General features: G+C 38.0%; 1 protein-coding gene across 16 annotated transcripts in view; it reads right to left on the reverse strand.

Annotated features, from left to right (window-relative positions):
• Window positions 1-15,893: 15,893 nt before the first annotated feature.
• The window catches only part of PPIP5K2 (diphosphoinositol pentakisphosphate kinase 2), a 70,144-nt gene continuing 64,696 nt past the window's right edge, over window positions 15,894-21,341 (reverse strand). For 15 of the 16 annotated variants that reach the window (XM_080680342.1, XM_080680352.1, XM_080680338.1 and 12 more), the window contains 2 exons: window positions 19,617-19,742; window positions 15,894-17,607 (listed from right to left, as the gene is read on the reverse strand). In XM_080680342.1, coding sequence (XP_080536468.1) covers window positions 17,495-17,607; window positions 19,617-19,742 — 239 coding nt within the window. In that variant the 3' untranslated portion in view covers window positions 15,894-17,494. The remainder of the gene's footprint in view (window positions 17,608-19,616; window positions 19,743-21,341) is intronic. The other variant, XM_080680344.1, reaches the window with a different exon arrangement.

Here is a 21,341-nt window from a genome sequence, read left to right on the forward strand (position 1 = left end):
AAGTCAACTCTTGAAAAATTTAATGCGCCTCAGTTTATCTTGTAACAGTGGATATCACATTGTCCTTCCCGATAGGGATTCCTCAGAGTTCACATCTGGTTCATGAGAAACACCTGTAATTTTTGCTGGTCAGCTGGAGAAGTGACTTGGTTTCCAGTGCAGCTCTCTCCTCTCGGCTCTGTCTCCTCAGGCCTAAGCAGCCTTAGCCTCTCACTCAGTCTTTCTGTGCCTCAAATCCAGGGGACTCCTGCCAAGCCTTCCCAATGATTCTCCTGAAGATCCCTTTATCAGTTGGTGACAAGAAACATTACCCACTCTTCACTAAGGTGGAGATGCACAGTCCTCCAACAACTTTCTTCAAATACATGCTCTTTAAAAACAGTGCTTTCTTTTCACCTACCCAATCTCTCTTATATGCTTCAGAGAGGTCTGAGGTTTGCACTTTTTGACTACTCCTTTTGCAGGTACTTCATCAATGGTCTGCCAAATACCTTGCTACAAACTGTAGAGAATGGGAACTATATGTGTACCAGTTTTATGAATGAATTTATACATTGGCAATACTAGGAGTTGATCCCAGGCTATCTAGCTACAAATCTTATTCTTAACTATTATATTCTCTTGCTTTGTTCTGGCCTTTGGGGATTCAATGAAGACCAAGGTAGAGAGTCTCACTTTAACATCCATAAACAAATAGTATCTTATTTTAAATAATAAAAGTTCTCTGATTGTTCGGTAGATTCTAGTGACTTAGAGTATAAGCATCATGAAGGCAGGATTTCTGTCCTTTCCTAAGTGCTGTATCCCCAACTCCTAGAACAATGCCTGACATATGGTAGGACCTCAACAAAGCTTGGTTAAATGCATGTATTATTTTACAGATAAGAAAACTGAGGCTTAGAAAAGGTAAGTAATTTGTCCAAGGTAATTCAGCTAGTAATCCATGGAGCACAACTTGAATAATTAGTGACATAAATCAATTAATCATAAGCAGATGTGTTTTATTAAAGTTTATTACGTGTATTTCTGTGACCTTGTATATAACCACTTTCATAGAGGTTTTAAATTAATCTTTTTTCCATAGAAATCTTCTCCAATTTGGTTACCCTTCTAGAATTTCGTTCAGATAGTCATACTGGCTCATCAACTTGTCCACTCAATGACCTAAACTTGGATGGCCACACTGCCATCTGGTGTTGGGTATATGACTTGCAAGTTAAATGTCTATATTATAAGCCCTTAGGGCAGTGGTTCTCAACCTTGCTAATGCCGCGACCCTTTAATACAGTTCCTCATGTTGTGGTGACCCCCAACCATAACATTATTTTCGTTGCTACTTCATAACTGTAATTTTGCTACTGTTAATGAATCATAATGTAAATATCTGTGTTTTCCGATGGTCTTAGGCCACCCTGAATTTTGCTACTGTTAATGAATCGTAATGTAAATATCTGTGTTTTCTGATGGTCTTAGGCTCTACAGCAGCGGTTCTCAAGTTGAGAACCGCTAGCAGGGTCGCCTAAGACCATCGGAAAACACAGATATTTACATTACGATTCAATAACAGTAGCAAAATTACAGTTATGAAGTAGCAACGAAAATAATTTTATGGTTGGGGGTCACCACAACATGAGGAACTGTATTAAAGGGTCGCGGCATTAGCAAGGTTGAGAACCACTGCTTTAGGGTTTCTAAACTTTACATCCATTAATTCATTTAATCTTCACAACAACTACAAAATGGGAACAATTTGTATACCAATTTTATCAATGAATTTATATGGTGGCAGGACCAGAAGTTAATCCCAGGTTATCTAACTACAAGTCTTATTTTTAACTATTATATTCTAATGTAAAAAAAATTAATACTTTCAAATTCAGGATCCCACTTCTGAGTAAGCCACATAAAGTTTTATTAGAAAGCAATGGTATGTAAGTGAGTAGATTTGCCTAAAACATGAATCAAGGTACAAGCATACAGAAGAGTAATTCATAACTTTTCTTTTGTTCTTACAAGATCAAGGTGCTGGCAAGTTTGGTTTCTTTTAAGGCCTCTATCCTTGGCTTATAAATGGCTATCTCCTCACTGTGTCCTCAGAGTTTCTTCTCTTGGGCTCTATATGGTTTGTATCCATGTGTCTCCTCTTCTTATTAAACCATCAGTCATATCAGATTAGGGCCCACCTCGATGACCCAAATTTACCTTAATTACCTCTTTAAAGACCCTATCTCCAAATACAGCCACATACTGAGATACTAAGGGTTAGGACATATGAATTTAGGGGGAAGGGCACAAATCAGCTGATAAGGGAATGTTATCAACCAACTTACTATTTCAGTAATGCTAACTAAATGTCTTAGGACATCTGCATCTTCACTCTTCTACAACCTGCTTATTGTCATTTTATGGGGTTATCAATAGCTCCACTATACATCTAGCTGATGCTCTGAGGATGAAACTCAAAGTCATTTTATTATTTACTCACATAATTTCCCCCCTCATTACTTAATACTTAATATTTGACCCCTAATCCAAGTGAGAAAAGTTATAGTCTGGCATTTCACCAACTATAATGAAGTCTACTTTTTAACATTTATCATCTCTAGTTCATAAGCACTATGCAAGAATTCACATGTGATGTTATAAAATCATAAACCACATGAAAACATTTGCCTCATTCCTTTACAATTATTTCTCCTAAAGTTAATACTTCACTATCTGAATAGTTTGGAAGAGAACAACTCTTCTTTGTTGAATCAGAAAATCTAATTATTACACATCATTAATGTCAAAGCACATTTAAAAAAAAAAGAGGTTAAACTTTCTTAGTGCTGTACTTTCAATGCTGTACCCATTATTTTCACCATGCTTATACTTTTAAGATGCCTTGCAATATACAGGGCACTTTCACAGCGCTTTTTAAAATTCTCATAATTCCTATTTGAAGTTAAGTATTCTTATTCTCATTTGCAGATGAGGAAATTGAGGCTTGGAAAGGTTTTTGAGACATTTCCAGGTGCATAGTTAATAATAGTAGCACTAGGGCTAGAATGCTGATTGTTATCCAGATCCAGCCTATTTTAAAGGCCTTTCTGACATCCATGCTAATGTCAATTCCTAAATTATCTTCTTTCCCAAGAGATGCCTTCATGAGAAAAGGATTTCATGGTCGGATACATTTGGGGAACACTGTCTATTATATTCCATATTGGAATAATCACAGACTTGTTATCATTCCTAAAGGCTATGAGGGCTCCTGCATTAATGAAGCCCATTTAACTTTGTTTAATCTAAGCTTATTCCAGGATTCAATTAATCATTGAACTTTCCCACCCAAGTAATTGCTACTAACATCCAGAGTATCTGTGTTAATAACTGCTCTAAATGAGCAGCTTATTATCAACCATTCAAATAGGCCTAGGTACTACTAATTCTTCATGTGGACAGGCCACAGTTTGGATGAGAGTTTAGCAAAGATTAAAGCTAGAATGTGGTCTTGAAAGAACAAAAAGAAGTGCATGCATAGAGAATGTAGTTAATTATATTATAATAACTATATTGTGTCAGATGGATTCTAGACTGACCTGGGTGATGACTTCGTAAGGTATATAAATGTTTAACCACTACGCTGTACATCTGAACCTAACATAATTTTGTATATCAACTGTAATAAAAAATATATTTTAAAAAAGTTATCTAGCAATTGGAGAGAGGAATAATTTTTTCTAAGGTACTTATTTTTACTTAAAAAATGAATTCTTCTCTTTCCCCCCTCTTTTCTTTTCACCTGGGTGGGGTGCGACCGTCTACAGTGGGACAGAAGCACTGGGACATCTGGACAACCACAAATACAGTCCACACACAAATGCGTGTTAGGTTGGAATATTCTGCTCCCTCTCCCTCCAGCAAAGTGGAAGGTAAAACATAAATCTAAAATGTGTATTATATCACATTTCAGTCAGGCCTCTTAGGTGAATAGTCCAGGCTGGGCACCAGATTGCAGTCTTAGTTTCATGAGTCTTCCATGAGTGATAACTCTGCTTGTGATAAGAGGTCAAAAACAATTTTGAACAATTCACTTTTTCTCTAACTATTTAATTCTTGCCTGCATGAGTGACTATGTACACACAGAGTTTACTAAATTATTTCTTTCAAAAATGCTGTTCATTGATAAGAGAATTTGAAAACCCAGAAGCAAGATAAAAAGTCTGAAAACAACTTGTAAACTACCAAGTTATAGTGAACTTGGATTTAATTCTACAACTGACTCTCTGTTACTCTTACCCCTGGAGATTAAGAATTTTACCTCGCTCTAACTGGTGTACTTTTGTACTTTGGAAAGAAACCGCTAGCCTATTGTAAACTGCAACCCTTGTATTGCTTTCGTAGTGGAAATTTTTACTAAAGGTCAACGACTTGTATCATTCATTCCAACAAATAATCTTAACAGCAGCTAAGGCTGAAATGTCTTAAATGTCCTTTCACTTTCTCCCTTACATTAGCCTAAGAAGTTATCTCTTCACCTGTTCTGTGTATTGAGGAAACAATAGTATCTTACCATTGTGGTGTGCTTTACAATTTACCAAGCACTCTCCTGAATATCATGTTATTGTTGCTTACAGAAAAACCCACACCTGGTGCAGCAGGGAAGTAGATGTTATTCTCAGTTTTACCTTGAGAAAATTGAGGTTCGAGGAGGGTGGCCAGTTTGCCCAGGGTCGTGTACAGTGGAGGATAAGACAGATAGGCCTCCCAGATTATCATCCAGTGCTCTTCCCATAATCACAGCACAAAGAGTTGTGACATAGGCTGGATAAGTAAGAGACAAAATTGAGTTATATTTCTTGAATGAAGAGTTCTGAAACCCATTAAGCTACCAGAATTGCTGTGCACTAACTAAAATACTGGTACTTCTAATTTGGAACAAACATGCTCATTATAAAAACCCAATGATATTTCCTGGGAGCTATAGCCACTCAGCAAGGTTAAAAGTTAAAGTAATAAACAGGAAGAGAAAAGAACTAATCCTTGAGAGATGGTTCCATGAGACAAAAATGCATAGGCATTGGGAAAAATAATGCACAGGTGGTGGGATACCTGAGTTCCTTTTCTAGCTTTGTCACTGACTTACTGTGTTTCCTCTGGCAAATTCTATAATGTCAACTTTCTTCTCTGTCAAGTAAGAATAATAATACAAGTACTGCTAACCTCCAGGGCTCTTTGAAGAAGTAGGCCAGATTATTTATGATGAAGTTGAAAAGAATGTCTCCATACAAATGAAAGGCCTATGGTTGAATTACTTGACTAGAACTTCAGCTGTTTAAAACCATGTGAATAATAAGTAGGCTTAGCATTTTTGTGTGTATTTTATTTCTGATAACATTCAGAAAAATATAATCAAATAGTGTTATATTCCTTTGTGATGTCCTCTACTCTGTTTTTGCTTACACTCTTCTTTTTTTAAAGGTGTCATTGAAGGTGAGATATATACTCAAGGAAATAGTTCATGGTTTATCTTTAGTCAGAGGAGAGTGAAGCAAGAATAAAAAATTGGGCAGGATTCAATCCAAACAGATTTTGTAGTACACTATTCTCTACAAACTGAAAACAGAAATTCTAGGAATCTATTCTGTGCACTTCCAGCAATCAACTTTTTAGTAATACAAGTAGGACAACGAGGTAAGAAACCACCCTCCCATTAGCAATAGTTTAATATCATTATCTAAAAACTGGCAAGGTTCCAGAAAGATATAATAACTTCGTCTATGGATTACAAAAAAAATGTAATTCTTTTCTCCGAGGGAGAGAGCTCCTTTTTATTATTATAGCACTTGCTAAGCTCTAATTAGGTGAAAAAAGCACTTTTCAACCTTCAGATACCTAACCTAGAAAGCCTTGAGGGTGTGAACAGTTGGATAAAACTTAGAAATGATTTGATACCTAGAAACTTCAAAACTAGAGACTTTTCAAGGGTAGAAAATGGTAATTAGTGAAACTAAATGTGCTATGGAGGTTATAGAGCAGGGTGTTAACACCAGAAGGACTAATTTGCTTTTTATTTTTTAATCCATATTTATAGCTACTTTTAATTTTTATTTATTTACTTTTATTGTACTTGATTTACATTGCATAGTATTTTGATTTTGGGAATAAATGTCTCAGTCTGAATTTGGATATTGAAACTCAGGTTAATTTTTAAAAAATGCTTATCACACAGAATTAGGAGGATGAACTGTATACTAAAGCCTACACTCTACTACCCCACACTGTATCCTTTATGGCTTTTTACCCCATAATTTCACTTCTCCTAATTTACTGCCAAAAAAAAAAAAAAAGTCAGAAGAAGAAAACAAGCTGACAGGAAAAGAAAAGGAGGGATTTAAGTGCTCTACAACAAATTATGGCAGATTAACTAATAGGTTATATTATACTTATTGTGAAAATGATGGGATTTCACAGTAGTGAAAGTTAAACTCATGCTGCTTATCTACACCTCCTTCCCACACCACTCTCAAATGACAAGATAATAAGTAATAAACCATAAAGAGAGTATGAATGAAAAGTACATCAGATGAGAGGTATCAACAATTTTTAGAAAATAGAAAGCACACAACAATGTGTTACTGGATTTCAAGAGCAGAGAGAGGCAACGGCAACCAACGCAAAGCAAACTGGCCGCCCCAGAAGCAAGAAGACTGGGACCTGCAGCACTGTGGGAGGCAGGACAGGATGGGGCTAGGGAAAAGCCAGTGGTTTTCTATTCAACGTCTATTTCTCACCCAGCCCCTTCCATGCTCACCCTTCTCCCCTCCTCGGAGAACACTGAGTCCTCTGAGTGAGACGGTGTTACCCTGTGATTCAGAGGAAGACACGGGCATAGAACCTGGGAAAATTGGAGCTTACACAGCCAAGCAGGAGATAGGGGTTTAGGGAGCAATCTGCCCAGAGTGGAGTGTAAGGGCAGGGGACTCTCTGAATGTGGGTTCTCTGATGCCCTCCAGGGCAGCCTGGGGGCACACAAAAAATTTACTGAGCACTTTGGTTTTTAAAATGCTCTATTTAGCAAAGCTAACAAATTCAAAATTCCTAAGCATTTAAGTTGATGCAAAGATAACATTATTCCATTTGTAAATCTAGTAAATTTTAATCATTTTTGAGTGATCCTTTTATTAATATTCAATCTCATTTACTAGCTTGGTTCATGATACCCATTGAAGCATTTGAGACTGCGTTTGAAATGCTTTAAATGTCTAACAAATATTCCACGGTATTGGTATAATTCTTAGAAAATCAGGGATGGGGGCTCTCTCCCTTATGAATGGAGCCCAGCTCCAGCAACTCGCCTTGTGTGTAGTCTGAAACCTCAGCTCCTGTTATGCCTCCTCCAGAGTGCCATTAGCTGTCCTAGCTGGTTTGGCTCAGTGGATAGAGTGTTGGCCTGTGGACTGAAGGGTCCCAGGTTCGATTCCAGTCAAGGGCATGTACCTTGGTTGCGGGCACATCCCCAGTAGGGGGTGTGCAGGAGGCAGCTGATTGATGTTTCTCTCTCATTGATGTTTCTAACTCTCTCTCCCTCTCCCTTCCTCTCTATAAAAAATCAATAAAATATATTTAAAAAAAAAAGAGTGCCATTAGCTATAGCTCATGTTAACCAAATTAATCAGCTCTGAAAAACCCGGGATTGAGGTACCCTTTGAATCCCTTGGACAGACGGACTTCAAGCTTGATTTAGCTGTTGATTCCTTTTACATTTGTGATAACTGCTGGCTTTACTGTCTAGCTTTGAAGCTGTTACATGTATTTCCAAAATAAATATTTTATCTAGACTTTTTAAGTGTTTGGAATTGGAAGTTACTCAGACATTTTGCCATGGATTCTATGATTGCTTTAGAGCACTAGGTCCCTACTAGCCAGTACAGTTCTTGTGGGATGGAAACAGGACTTTTTATATTTGTATCACCAGGGTTTAGCACAGTAACTGCTTTATGATCAGCACTTAGCACACATTTAGTGAAGGAATGCCTGTTCTCTGAGGACTGTGAGAAAAGCATTTGATTAATTATGGGGTTAATGGCTGGATTAGTGAGGTAAGCCTTCCTAGGGCATTTGCATTTAAAAGGGGGCTATCTACGTGTTCTGAAAAGGAGTTCACCGAGGTTTTTTAATGATCTGCCCCCCCCCCCACCCCCACGCCCCGCTAATAGGATCCAGTGTTGACATTTCAGGCACTAGATCTAGCAAGGAGGTGTTATTTTGAGCAGAAAAATTCCTCCCAAATTCTCACACTTTATAGGCAAACAGCTTTTCTGCTTATGTAGCACCCTCCTGGCCCAACCCAGTAATATGAGGTCATCTGATTCTTGTGGGTCACTCTAGTTTTCTGGGATGATTTTTTTGGGGGGTAAAAATGAGTTATAACCTGGTTTTATGATAACATTATATCAGGTCTATTCTTCCTCACAGAGCAAGATAGATACTTATCTGTGGTTGCAGCATTAGTCAGAACACAGATGGCAAAGGTAACAAGAAAAAGGCCTTTCTTAGGCTCATAACATTATAGACTGTGAGAGAGAGGTGAGAACCCAGATAATTTTACAAATCAATTTTACAGATACCAGTTTAAACAGCCAATCAGACAAGGGTAATAATGCACATGTAGTAGGAATATGAATCATATTCTATACACACAAAAATGTCTCCACAGTCAACTGCTTTTACTCAAATCTATCAGACTAAACTACCCAGATTGATACTGAGTATATATTTTTCATTGTAAAAGCATTTTTATAATATATTTCATTTATTTAGACTAATATGAAATACTAGTTTGCATTTACAATATCAACTAATATGCAGAACTAAATGCATTCTGGGTAACAGAAAGAGGCCATTACATAAATATTCTCAGATTGATAATTCTCAAAATTATTATAATAAATATTGTAGCATTAATTGTATTAACTGTAAATTCCTCAAAAGATCCTCTGGGGAGCAAGAGGGAGTAGTAATGGGAATCAGTCCACTAACTTTTTTGTTAGTTATGCTATCTACCTAATTAGTGTTCAAAAAACACTTAACTATGACGAGGGAAGGAGCTGGTGATAGGAGGAATGGTTAAGGGTCTAGAGAAGAGAAGGAAACACAAGTTCAGACAGATTTTGGAATGAAGTGGCCTGTAGATGGCAGAGGTCAGGGAACTGGGGCCTAGCAAAGTCTGGAGCAGTGCAGTCTCCCAGTAGCAGAACTGAGATTCCAACTCAGGTCTCCCTTTTCTTGGGCCCTTATACATACCTGTTATAGCAATGGCCTTGGTCTTTCCTGAAGAGGCTTTGAAAAGTGTAGAGAAAACCACTATAACCAGAAAGCTCAATATGTTGTTACATGCACACATTTCATTGCCAAAGATTGGATTAAAGCATCCACCTGTCCAGTGCTCTATGGTCTTGCCCAAGCTGTGTAATGAGCATGTGGTGGCATCTTAGTCATGTGATTCCAAGCTGGACATTTACCGTTTCTTATAGGGCTTCTGAAATGACTCCGTGTTTCCCTTGAGCTATTTACTAGACATTATTCTATCTTCATCTTCTAAAAAGTTGATTACATTTCCCCCAGGTGGAGCAGACTCTGTTTCCTTCCAATATGAGGACTAGTGTACAGTTTATTCTCTTTGTGGTTTTCCCAACTATCCCACTGGGAGGAGGTATGGAATATGAGACTGTCAAACATGTCCCTAAAAAACCAACGAAGAATCAGTTATACAAAATTGTGGTAGATTATAACATTTGTGACTCCCAGGTCTCATTTTATTGTCATCAATTTTGAGCCAGGCATTATAGGACAAATTAGCATTCCTATGTGTACTGAGAGGCATTCTTTAATTATTTGGCTTCCAATTTCTTCACATCAGCAATTATGTTGTTGTTTTTTTTAATTGTAGTAGAGCCTGTGTTCTTTTATTCTGTCTCACCTCTCCTTCACTTTCTCTGTTTTCTCTTTTATCCATCCATTCATCCACACACCCACCCTTCCATCCATCAATCTATCTTTATCTCTGCTAGTGGCATTGACTAGCTTGAGAAAAATCTATGTGTTTTTTTTTAAAGTAGCAAAACCACTTTCAGAAGGCACATTGTTATTTTCTTTAAAAAAATCATCCTTCCATATATCAAGTGCTCTTAACACATCTTATATAGAACGCTAAAGAAATAGCCTTCTTTCCTCATGGAGATCCATCCTTGTAAGTTCTTTAAAATAGGTGTCTAAACTGTATAGCCATTACCACACAACTGTGTCATTCACACCACACACAATATGAGGTGGATGGGTGGGGGGAAGACCTGATTTTACTTTGTTAAATATTGTTGTGTTTTCTTAAAACTCTTCTTTACAAATTACTGTATTGTCTTATTTTAAAGATTCTTTAAAAGGGAACGATGCCAGTAACCTTGGGGTATTTTGTTTGTTTGTTTGTCCAATTGTTACTAGGCAGGCTGTTCCCGTGACAACAAGAGCAACCGTAAAAGAGTACTGAGAGCTGTCTAGAACATCCTTGACAGCAAAAATATTGAAATACCATTGAAAACAGAGGCCTGATTGATACTTGAACTACATACAACTCTATTACAACAAAAGAATACACAAAATGCTTCAAATATGTCCTTCTCTTTACAGCTTCCAAATTATATTTGATCCTGACAACATGTTACTACAGGCAGGACTGGCATTATTCTTTTAAAAAATATAACTGTAATGGAAAGACATGGGCTTCTTCTTTTCCTCTTCCTCCTTTTTCTTTTTATTATAGTAACAAAAGATGTAATGCCCAGTTTAAAAACAAAAGAGAAATCACTTCCCAACAAAAAATTAACCCTATATATAAAACCAACATATATTGTCTTCAACAAAATTAGAAGACACTTGTAACCTTAACCACAACATATGAGAAAGAGGTAACAAAGGGAAAGGTCAGACAGGAAGATGCCTAAAGAGAATGCTTATAGTTTCAGATCTCAGCCATTAGAACAAGACTCTGAAATCAATGGCATAATCTGAGGGGCAAACCAATTCTTTGCCTGAAACAGTGGAGATGGGGGAGTGCCAGCAGTAGGGGGCTTTCTGGATATTGCCTTGGTACCAAGGGAGGAGCAAGAGAGACTAAGCTAAAGGAGCAAATGCAGACACATCACATTCATAAGCAGCAGCCTGGAGAGGAGAGGGAGGGGAGAAAAGAGACTCCAAAGGTGAGAGAATAAAAGGCTAAAACAGTTCCCTCAGACCCACAATCTCATCACAGGCAGCTCACTATAACTCTGAAAGAACTGTTAGCCCAAAGTGCTGACCTACCCATCATATGTGTTTATATCAAATAGGTGAGCAGAAGGAAACTTGCCTCATTTAAGGTGAGTAATAACGGAGAATGAAACTGCATAGCACTCATACAAAAACACTCCAATAAAAGGAGGAAAGAAACAGGAGAAACAATAGCAGATAAAACCATTCAAAAGAAAAAAAATGAGCCCTAACCGGTTTGGCTCAGTGGATAGAGCATCTCCTGTGGACTCAAGGGTCCCAGGTTCAATTCCAGTCAAGGGCATGTACCTTGGTTGTGGGCACATACCCAGTAGGGACTGTGCAGGAGGCAGCGGATTGATGTTTCTCTCATTGATGTTTCTAACTCTCTGTCCCTCTCCCTTCCTCTCTGTAAAAAATCAATAAAATATATTTTAAAAAAATAAAAGGAGTTCCTGAAGATGGCGGCATAGGTAAACACCTGAACTTGCTGCCTCGCACAACCACATCAAAACTACAACTAAAAGACAAAACGGGTATCATCCAGATCCACGGGAAGGCTGGCTGAGTAGAAATTATACAACTAGAAGGAAAGAGAAAAGCACACTGAGACTCACAGGAGCTACGGAAGTGCAGAGGTACGGAGGCGCGCGCCTGGAGAGGGCTGGCAACTGAGTACGCGACTGGCTTTTCAATCGGGAGGGAGATACAAGCTCCTGACTGCTCTGAACTCCAGTTCTGGGTGAGACTCTGGGGACCCAAACTCATACGGGGAGAAACTGGACTGTCTGGCATCGGGTTGGAACACAAAGGCAGCTTTCTCTCAGAGGTGCTTGCAGCAATCATTGTTCCTGCACAGTGCCGTGGGACTCAGAGACCTGGGGACCTCTTCGGGGCAGCCATTGCTGTTTGTTCCGCCCTGGTGATTCCCTGAGACCCCGCCCCACCCAATTTACAACCCCACCCAAGCTGTGCGCAGAGGCTTTTGCATATGAATGGCCTGGCCTTTTGCAATCTAAAACCTAACAAACTGCAGCTGAGTCAGAGAGCCTGAGCCTCCAAAAGAAGACCCAAGGCTGGACAGCAGCTTGCATTGCTTCACAGCTGGGCCTCATCTGGGAACCACCAAACCCCAAACAGGAGGAGGAAGCTGCAGATCTCTCTGTAACTCCTGCTGGGTGGCCTCAGGCAGTGGCTGACTTTGCATCTCCTTGGAAATCCAAGAGCCAGTGTACCCAGTGATCAGAGTGAGACCATCCAGATTACAACTCTTCACATCCATAAGAGACACACTCAGGGGGCAGACTCAGTGAGCACCAAAGCCCCACTGAAGCAAGTCTTGCCCTATAAGGGTGTCTCCAGCACAGAAGTTCTCCCATCGTAGACACAGCTGGTCCTCACAGCCAATTGGCCTGGAGGTCAATTCCTCCCAGTGATACCAACAGCAATCAAGGCTTAACTACAACAAGACTGTGCACACAGCCCACAAAGGGGTGCACCAAGAGTGTCCACCTCAAATAACTGGGGAGGCTGAGCCACTGTGCCCCATCGGACACGTAGTACACAAAGCCACTCTATCAACTCAGGGAAGCAGCCAAAATGCAGAGACAAAGAAACATGTCACAAATGAAAGAAATGGAGGAAAGCAAACTACTGGATATAGAGTTCAAAACCACAGTTACAAGGTTACTCAAGAATCTTCTAGAAACCTCTGAGAAATTTAGTGAGACCTTCAAGGATATGAAAAAGGACCAATTAGAAATTAAGCATACACTGTCTGAAATAAAGAATAATGTAGAGAAATCCAACAGCAGACTATAGGATCCCAAGAATCAAGACAAAGATTTGAAATACAAAGAAGCAAAAAACACCCAACCAGAAAAGCAAAAAGAAAAAAGAATCCAAAAATATAAAGATAGTGTAAGGAGCCTCTAGGACAACTTCAAGCATACCGACATCTGAATTATGGGGGTGCCAGAAGAGAGAGAGCAAGATATTGAAAACCTATTTGAAGAAATGACAGAAAACTTCCCCTACCTGGTGAAAGAAATAGACTTACAAGTCCAGGAAGCGCAGAGAACCCCAAACAAAAGGAATCCAAAGAGAACCACACCAAAACACATCAATAATTAAAATGCCAAGGGCAAAAGACAAAGAGAGAATCTTAAAAGCAGCAAGAGAAATAGTTACCTAAAAGGGAGTACCCATACGACTGTCAGCTGATTTCTCAACAAAAACTATGCAGGCCAGAAGAGAGTGACAAGAAATATTCAAAGTGATGAATAGCAAGAACCTACAACCAAGATTACCCAGCAAAGCTATCATTTAGAATTGAAGGTCAGATAAAGAGCTTCACAGACAAGAAAAGCTAAAGGAGTTCATCACCACCAAACCAGGATTATATGAAAGGCTGAAGGGTATTCTTTAAGAGGAAGACAAAGAAAAAGGTAGAGATAAAAATTATGAACAACAAAGTGACAACAAATACATATCTATCAACAAGTGAATCCAAAAATCAAGTGAATAAAAAAATCTGACGAACAGAATAAACTGGTGAATATAATAGAATCAGGGGCATAGAAAGGGAGTGAACTGACAATTCTCGGGGGGAATGGGATACGGGGGGTGCAGGCAGAGACTGGACAAAATTCGTACACCTTGGATGAGGACAGTGGGGCGGGGGGGGTAAGGGCAGAGGGTGGGGTGGGAACCGGGTGGAGGGGAGCTATGGGGGGAAAAAAGGGGAACAACTGTAATAATCTGAAAAATAAAGATTCATTAAAAATAAATAAAAATAAAGAAAAAAAATGAGTCCACTGAGCACATGAAATATGTGACCAAATATACTGTCATAACTCAAAGAACTTAAGGAAACAAACAGTTCATACAGAGATAGATATAGGTGGTCAGAACTACCATGACAAAACAACCATAGGAAATGCAATATGAACTAACAGAGTTCAGAAAAGAAAGGGAAAAGAAAAAATAAAGCCATCCCAGAAATACATTAAATTATGAGAAGGCGAAGAGGAGATAAAGTGGAATGATTTTTCATCTCGATTAAGCAGGGACTCAAAATATAGCATTTAAATTGCTAAGCATGTAATAAAGGTATAAACATATTTATAGGCACAAAGTTAAACACAAGAATAACCAAAGAAATAATACAATCAAATATAACTACAATAGAGGAAAGGCAGAAGAAAGCATAATTGGACATTGCTCAATTAGCAAGGAGTCAATAGCATCTAAAAAATTAAAATGTAATTCAAAATTAGAGTTAAGAAAACCACTAGTGAGAGAACTATAGTAAACATAGATAAAATAATAAAATATGTATGGTGTACATTGTTGATTATTCATGTTATCCATCTCTCCCTCCCTTTCTATCTGAACCCTAACTTGGGTCATATATCCATCCTTTTGTCACACAATCTTGTGCTGTAGGGCAGTGGTTCTTAACTGGGTGTGATTCTGCCCCCCAGGAGACATAATGTAATGTCTGGAGACATTTTTGATTCTCACAGTTTAGGGGGATGCTACTGACACATAGACCATCAAATTTCAACCCACACTACAGGTTTTGCAGCTGAGATGCAGAATGAGGAGAGTGGCTCCAGACCAAAATCCTAAGAGTGATCTTTCAGGCCTTACCATAGGCAGTTACAAAGGTGTTGCCTAGCAGGCTTCATAGAATAAAGCTGTTCTACCCACAGTCTTCCAAGAGAGCTGTAGTCAAGGAGCCAGGCCCCCTGAGCCAGCATCTCATATGCATACCTGTGTTCCTAGCCCAGGCAACTCCAAAGGCCTCCTGATCAGGGGACCTTGACTGAGACACCTTTTAGCTGTCTTCACTGAGATTCCACTCCTAACCTGTCCCCTTTCCTCTGCCCCCAGTCTCCTGGGTTCATAAAATGGCAGGAACCTTTTGTTCAATGCTGTCAGCAGTGAGACAATTTCCTCCATCTGCACCACATGCCATTTGATTGACCTTGCCTAGTGCCATTCCATGGCAGAAAATGCCACAACGAGGAGCCAGCACTACATTTCTTTTTGGCTTCTTGCTTAGATTATCACAGTAAGTGAATAAAGACTTGCTGTTTTCATTTTGGCTCACTGTCTTAACTGATGACCTCAATCCTTGCAGCTTGGCACAGGGATACTGCTAAACATTCTACAATGGCAGGTCATCCTCCCACAATGAAGAATTATCTGGTCCCAAATACCAACAGTGCTGAAGCTTTGGGGGAACATGACCCCAGTACCATCTCCACAACCAGCATTCTCCTGGAGAATGTTACTCATTCAGAAGTAGACAGATGACCACACAGATTGGCCCTATCACATTGAAGTGAAAGTGGCAGAGGATTTCATTCATATGTGGAATTTAATGAATAAACTGGACTAATAAGCAAAACAGAAACAGACTCATAGATAGAGAGCAGACAAACAGCTCTGGTGCGGGGGTGTGGGTGGGGGTTATTGTTGAACAAAAAAGAAACAAAAAAGAAAGAACTCATGGGCAGGAAAACAGTGTGGTGATTACAAGGGGAGGAGGATGGGTGGATGTAGAAACAAATAATAATTTGCCATTTAAGTCACTCTCTGATTCTGGAAATAAAATATTTTAATTCACTTAAAAAATAAAAGTAGGTTCCTAACTCCCACTATGAGCACATTAACCACATTTTCACATACAAAAAGCTTAGATACATTCAACTGTTTACAAGACATGTCTCTGTATAATACATTTACATTCATGTGAAGTATATGAACTTACATAATTGTATATATTTGTGATTTCACATCTGGTACCTTTTAAAACATGTAATATGATTATTTTCTAAAAGTCAGTTCATATATGACGATTTAAGGTTAGTAGAGTCTCTTTTGAAGAAATGTAATAGTTGTATTAATATGAGAATTCAATAATTTTTTAACTATAAATTTCAAGCTAATGCTTTAGCAGTTTAAGTTACCTGACTGGCAATGCATGGAATTCTTATCAGGTTGTATTGTTTGGTTTAGAGTTTAAGTCATTATAAGTGGCATATAATTAACTATTTGCGCAGAGGAAAAAAAGCACCAAGGATAATATTTTTTTCACATCATAGATGAAATCACAACACAATCTTAATTTCTCTTTGAAATCTAATCACTTGAAAAAAGCGTTTACCTCAAATCCTCAATCTTTAAGCTTTCTTAGTGAAATCAACTGATACACTAGAGATAAGGATGGAGTAAAAACAGATGCTATGTATAATCTGTACTAACTACAGAATTCAGATAGTCTTCTCACATTGATGATTTCTATTTCTGAACTGAGTTTCTTAGATCTAAAAAGAACTGAAAATAAATGTTACATTTATAAACTTGTCACCTATATCTCTTAAAAAGAAACTCTAAGGATGACTTTCTTGCCAATTCGTGGAGCAAAATTTTCCTGATGAACAAAAGCACCTTATGGTAAGAAAATATATAAAGAAAATATTTTCTACAAATTAATATACAAATTTATGCACATAAAGGTATAGCTATCCCAGCTGTATCTGTAATATTTTAAATAACACACAATAAAAAAATTCAAAGCACAGATTGGAAAAAATAACCCATACCCTATAACTCCAGTTATTAAATATTGCAGCATATATGTAATTGTAACAACTGGGGGGGGGGGGGTTGTAATCTAAATGGTCAATATCTCTTTGGAAATGTACTTTTTTAAAGCCTGAAATATGTAATCCTGACCATCAAATTTCAACCCAAGCTACAGGTTTTACAGCTGAGATACCATCCATGATACTGAAAGTGAGTACAGAGGCCACTTCACAGATTCTTCATTAAATAACATTACTGGAGCCACACTGGTACAGGACAGCTGGGCGTTCATGTTCCTTTTCTTCCCACAGGCATACAGTAAACATCATATTCAGAACAACAAACCTCTATCACCATAAGTTTTGCTACTCATAAAATGCTAATAAACATGGTTTTAAACATTTCCATATCATGGTAAAGGTTTCTTACCTGAAACTATACAAAAAATGCTCTAGATTTAACATATTTTTACATAAATACAGAGATGTAGAAGAAGAAACAGAAATTACTTGTTTTGACAGTTTTTAGCCAAGGCTTATCACATTTTTTTCTAACGAACACATGATTTTTGTAAGTATAAGGATTTCTAGCTCCAGCTAAGAAGATTTTATTTCTTCTTCCCAGTGTTTTTTTTGTGTTCATGCACTTCTGTTTTGCTACTTATAATCTTTTTTCGGGATGAGGTATTAGGAACAACTGCACTAGAAGGTCCGCTGGTAGCTAAACAAAAAAAGAAAAAAAACTATTGCTTAGATTTTCACAAGCAACCAAAGGGTAATACTGATGAGTGAAAAAATAATAAACTTTATGTTGTAATTATAATGTAAATGAAACATTGCAAACATTTAATAGAGCATTTTTAACTTTTGAGAATTCAACACCAATACAGAAAAGTAATGTCAATGGGCTGCATTCACCAAACACATTTTTTCTTTTCACTCTACATTCTTCCTGGCAAACTAATTTATTCCATCATTTTTAACTAACATCTATTGTGCTAACAACACTCAAATTCATAATTCTGGCCCAGGCCTTTCTTCTACTTTACGATTTGTATATCCTACTAGAAATCTCTATATCGATATCTAATAGGAAACATAAACTTAACATATTTAAAACCGAACTCATCATTTTCCCAATACACATCTATTTTCTCCTATATCTCCCATCTCGTCCCTATTTAAAAAGTTAAAAGGCTAGAAAACTAGAAAATTTATTGGCTTAGGACTCATCCTTCTACATTCAAACCAACGTCATACTCTAATGAGTCATCAAAAAGCAATTCTAAGCCGAGTTACACTTCTATATAAATGGGTAAGCTCATGTCAGACCAATCTTCCTGCACATAACAAGTATTAACTCTGAATAAAGTATGAAAACAACTACCTGAAGACACTGAAGAGTGAACAAAGGCAGGCACATACTGGAAAAAAATCAACACTTGAAAGAAGTGAACATCATGAGATGGGTATCTCCCCCAAACCCACCTCTAACTCCCAAGCCCCTTTTTAAAAGCTTTTGGCCCAAGGACAGGATCCAGTGTGCACCATGTAAAATGGCTAACACTCCAACATAAAACTCGGTCATACTAGCATGAAGAACCAGAAGACGAGTATTGGGAAACTACAGCTGCTGGAAAGTCAGAGAGCCTCCACTTCTTTGTATAAACATATTAAATGTATGTCATGAGAAGAGCAAGCTCCAAGAATTCCAGCTAAGGCCTAAAAAAGTGAGTGACAGTGGAGCTGTCAGCCACTTCAAGGGGCAGAGTTTTGCAACTTGGGGTCAAAGTTAACTCTTTGCTTTAGAAAAACCAAAACAACCCAGTACACTTTGGAGGAACATAACAGAAATAATAGAGTCCAACGTTTCTATAATATATCATTCATAATGTCTAGGATATAATCCAAGATACTCAATATATGAAAAAACAGGAAAACATCTTTCTCCTTGACAGTGGGTAAATTCATAAAGACTAATTCTGAGGTCAGCCACATTAACAGACAAGAATTTGAAAACAACTATTTTAACTATGTTTAAGAACAAAAGAAAATATGCTTATAATGAAAAAAAATATATAGAAAATCTCTGAAGAAAAACTATAAAAAATAAAAAAGAATGTCTAAAATTAAAGAATAAATATCTGGAATAAGAATTTACTAGATGGGTTTGACAGAATGAAAATAACAGGTAAAAGTGAACAATAACAAGGGTTATTACCCCTCCCCACCTCCTCCTAAAACACCCTTTCATATAAAATGATGCCTAAGCTTAACAGAAAACCAAAGGAAGACAGTCAATAAATTAGTTTGGAAAAATGTATGAGTATGCAATACATTTTATTAACAGATGTGGGAGAAGAAGACAACAGAGAAAAAATACATATATATCAAGAGGCTATAGTAAGATTTTAAAAATATATATTTTAATTGATTTTTAGAAAGAAAGGAAGGGAGATGGAGAGAGAGAAACATTGATGTGAGAGCAAAACATTGATCAGCTGCCTCCAGCATGCCTCCTACCAGGGATGTGCCCAGACCAGCACCCTTTTGGTGCAGAGGATGATGCCCAATCAACTGAGCCACACCGGCCAGAGCTACAGTAGGATTTTTTAACTGTTAGGATCAATTAACTTCTTAAAATGTAATGATCTCACTTAAAATAGATCACACAGTTAAAAAGCAAGCTAATTGCTATACAGAATCTATAAATTCACACATATGCCTAACCTGGTTTGCTGCTTGCTTTAGTACTCTTTAAGGTAGCTGGTGGTGTGGGGAGGATCTTTGCAGGTGTATATGTATTTAAAGATATTTTTCTTCTCATTACTGGACTGGAACGTGAAGCTGTGGAGGCTGGAAAAAACAAACAAAGAACAGTGGTAATTCAATAATTTTCTGTCAATTCCATCTTTACACTTTAGAAAATTTCTTATGACATGTTTCATAGCCGTATGTTTATACACAATAAATAATAGGGGAAAACCGACAAGACACGGTTTTCAGAGTAAATTCAGCAAATCCCTCTTTCCTATAGGACCTTTTCTCATACTCTTAGTCAAACACATGTTCTGTTTATCTTGTAAACAATAAGCATTTGACAGTATTCTCCAAGGAATGCCAATAAGAATAGAGCAACAGACAATTTTATCCTGCCCTAATAGAAACTCAGATTCTTAAGGGATGACAGCTGATAGCATTGTTTTATTGGCTGGTAACAGAAGGCAAAGAGTCCCAAACTGTTTTTCTCTCAAAAACATCAAGTAGAGATTCAGAAATAAATAAACACAATATATTCATCTATAAACATCTTTAAACTATCCTATTTAAGAATAAACTAACTAGATTACAAGTAATTAAATAAACCATATTGTCTTCCTATATTACCCAGCTAAGATGTATCTTCATGCAAGGGAATTGTACAGATTGTGTTAACTTCCAGCTCTAACTTATCCACTTGGCATTCCCACACCTTTTCCCTCAATCTGATACTGTCAGTGCCCCATTATAAACCAGCTAGTTACCACAAAAGTAATTTTGTCCTAGATGAGGAAAAAAAACTTTTGTAATGATAGAAGATTAATGTTTTTTTCTTTGTTAACACCACAAAATCAATATAGTTCTATATTATGATGCTACTTCCTTGACAAATTAGGGAATTAAGTATAAATAATATAAATACTGGGTGGGCCAAAATAGGTTTACAGTTGTGAGTACATGAAACACATAGTTTATTGCTATATTATTATTTATTAATTATTGTACTATTTCTATAAGAACAACTATAAACCTATTATTGCCCCACCCTGTATATTGTGATTACTAAATATTAATTCTGCAATCCTATATAATAAAAGAGTAATATGCAAATTGACCATACCTCCGCTAAACCCACCAGCCACACCCACCAGCCAATCAGGAGGGAATATGCAAATAAACCCAACCAAGACAGCTGCAGCCACAGAGAGCAGGAGGGAGGCTTAAGTTTCCCTGGCAATGGAGGGAGCCTAGCTTTCCACCTGCCCTTGCTGGCCCAGGCCTCCACTCAATGCTACAAAGTTTCAATTACAGAAGATAAATAAAGCCCAACAGAAATGGCAGCAGCCACGGAGCTGGAGAGAGCAGGAAGCTAGGGTTGCCTGTGGTGATGGAGGAAGCCAAGCTTCTGCAGCCCTGGCCTGCTTTGGCCTCTGCTTAAGGCTACAAAGTTTCAATTATAGAAGATAAATAAATCCCAACAGAAATGGCTGCCGCCACGGAGCGAGCAGAAGGCTTGGCTTCACTCTAGGCTACAAAGTTTCAATTGTAGAAGATAAATAAATTCCAGATCCCAGGGCCTCTGCTTGGGTCGCCGGGGGGGGGGGGGGGGGGGGGCGTGGCTGGCCTGCAAACCACCACAGGCCCCTTGCCCAGGCCGCCCCACACCCCAAGGGAACCCCCACCCTGATCCAGGAC

The sequence above is a fragment of the Plecotus auritus genome, assembly GCF_963455305.1.
Source record: "Plecotus auritus genome assembly, chromosome: 7".
Taxonomy (NCBI): domain Eukaryota; kingdom Metazoa; phylum Chordata; class Mammalia; order Chiroptera; family Vespertilionidae; genus Plecotus; species Plecotus auritus.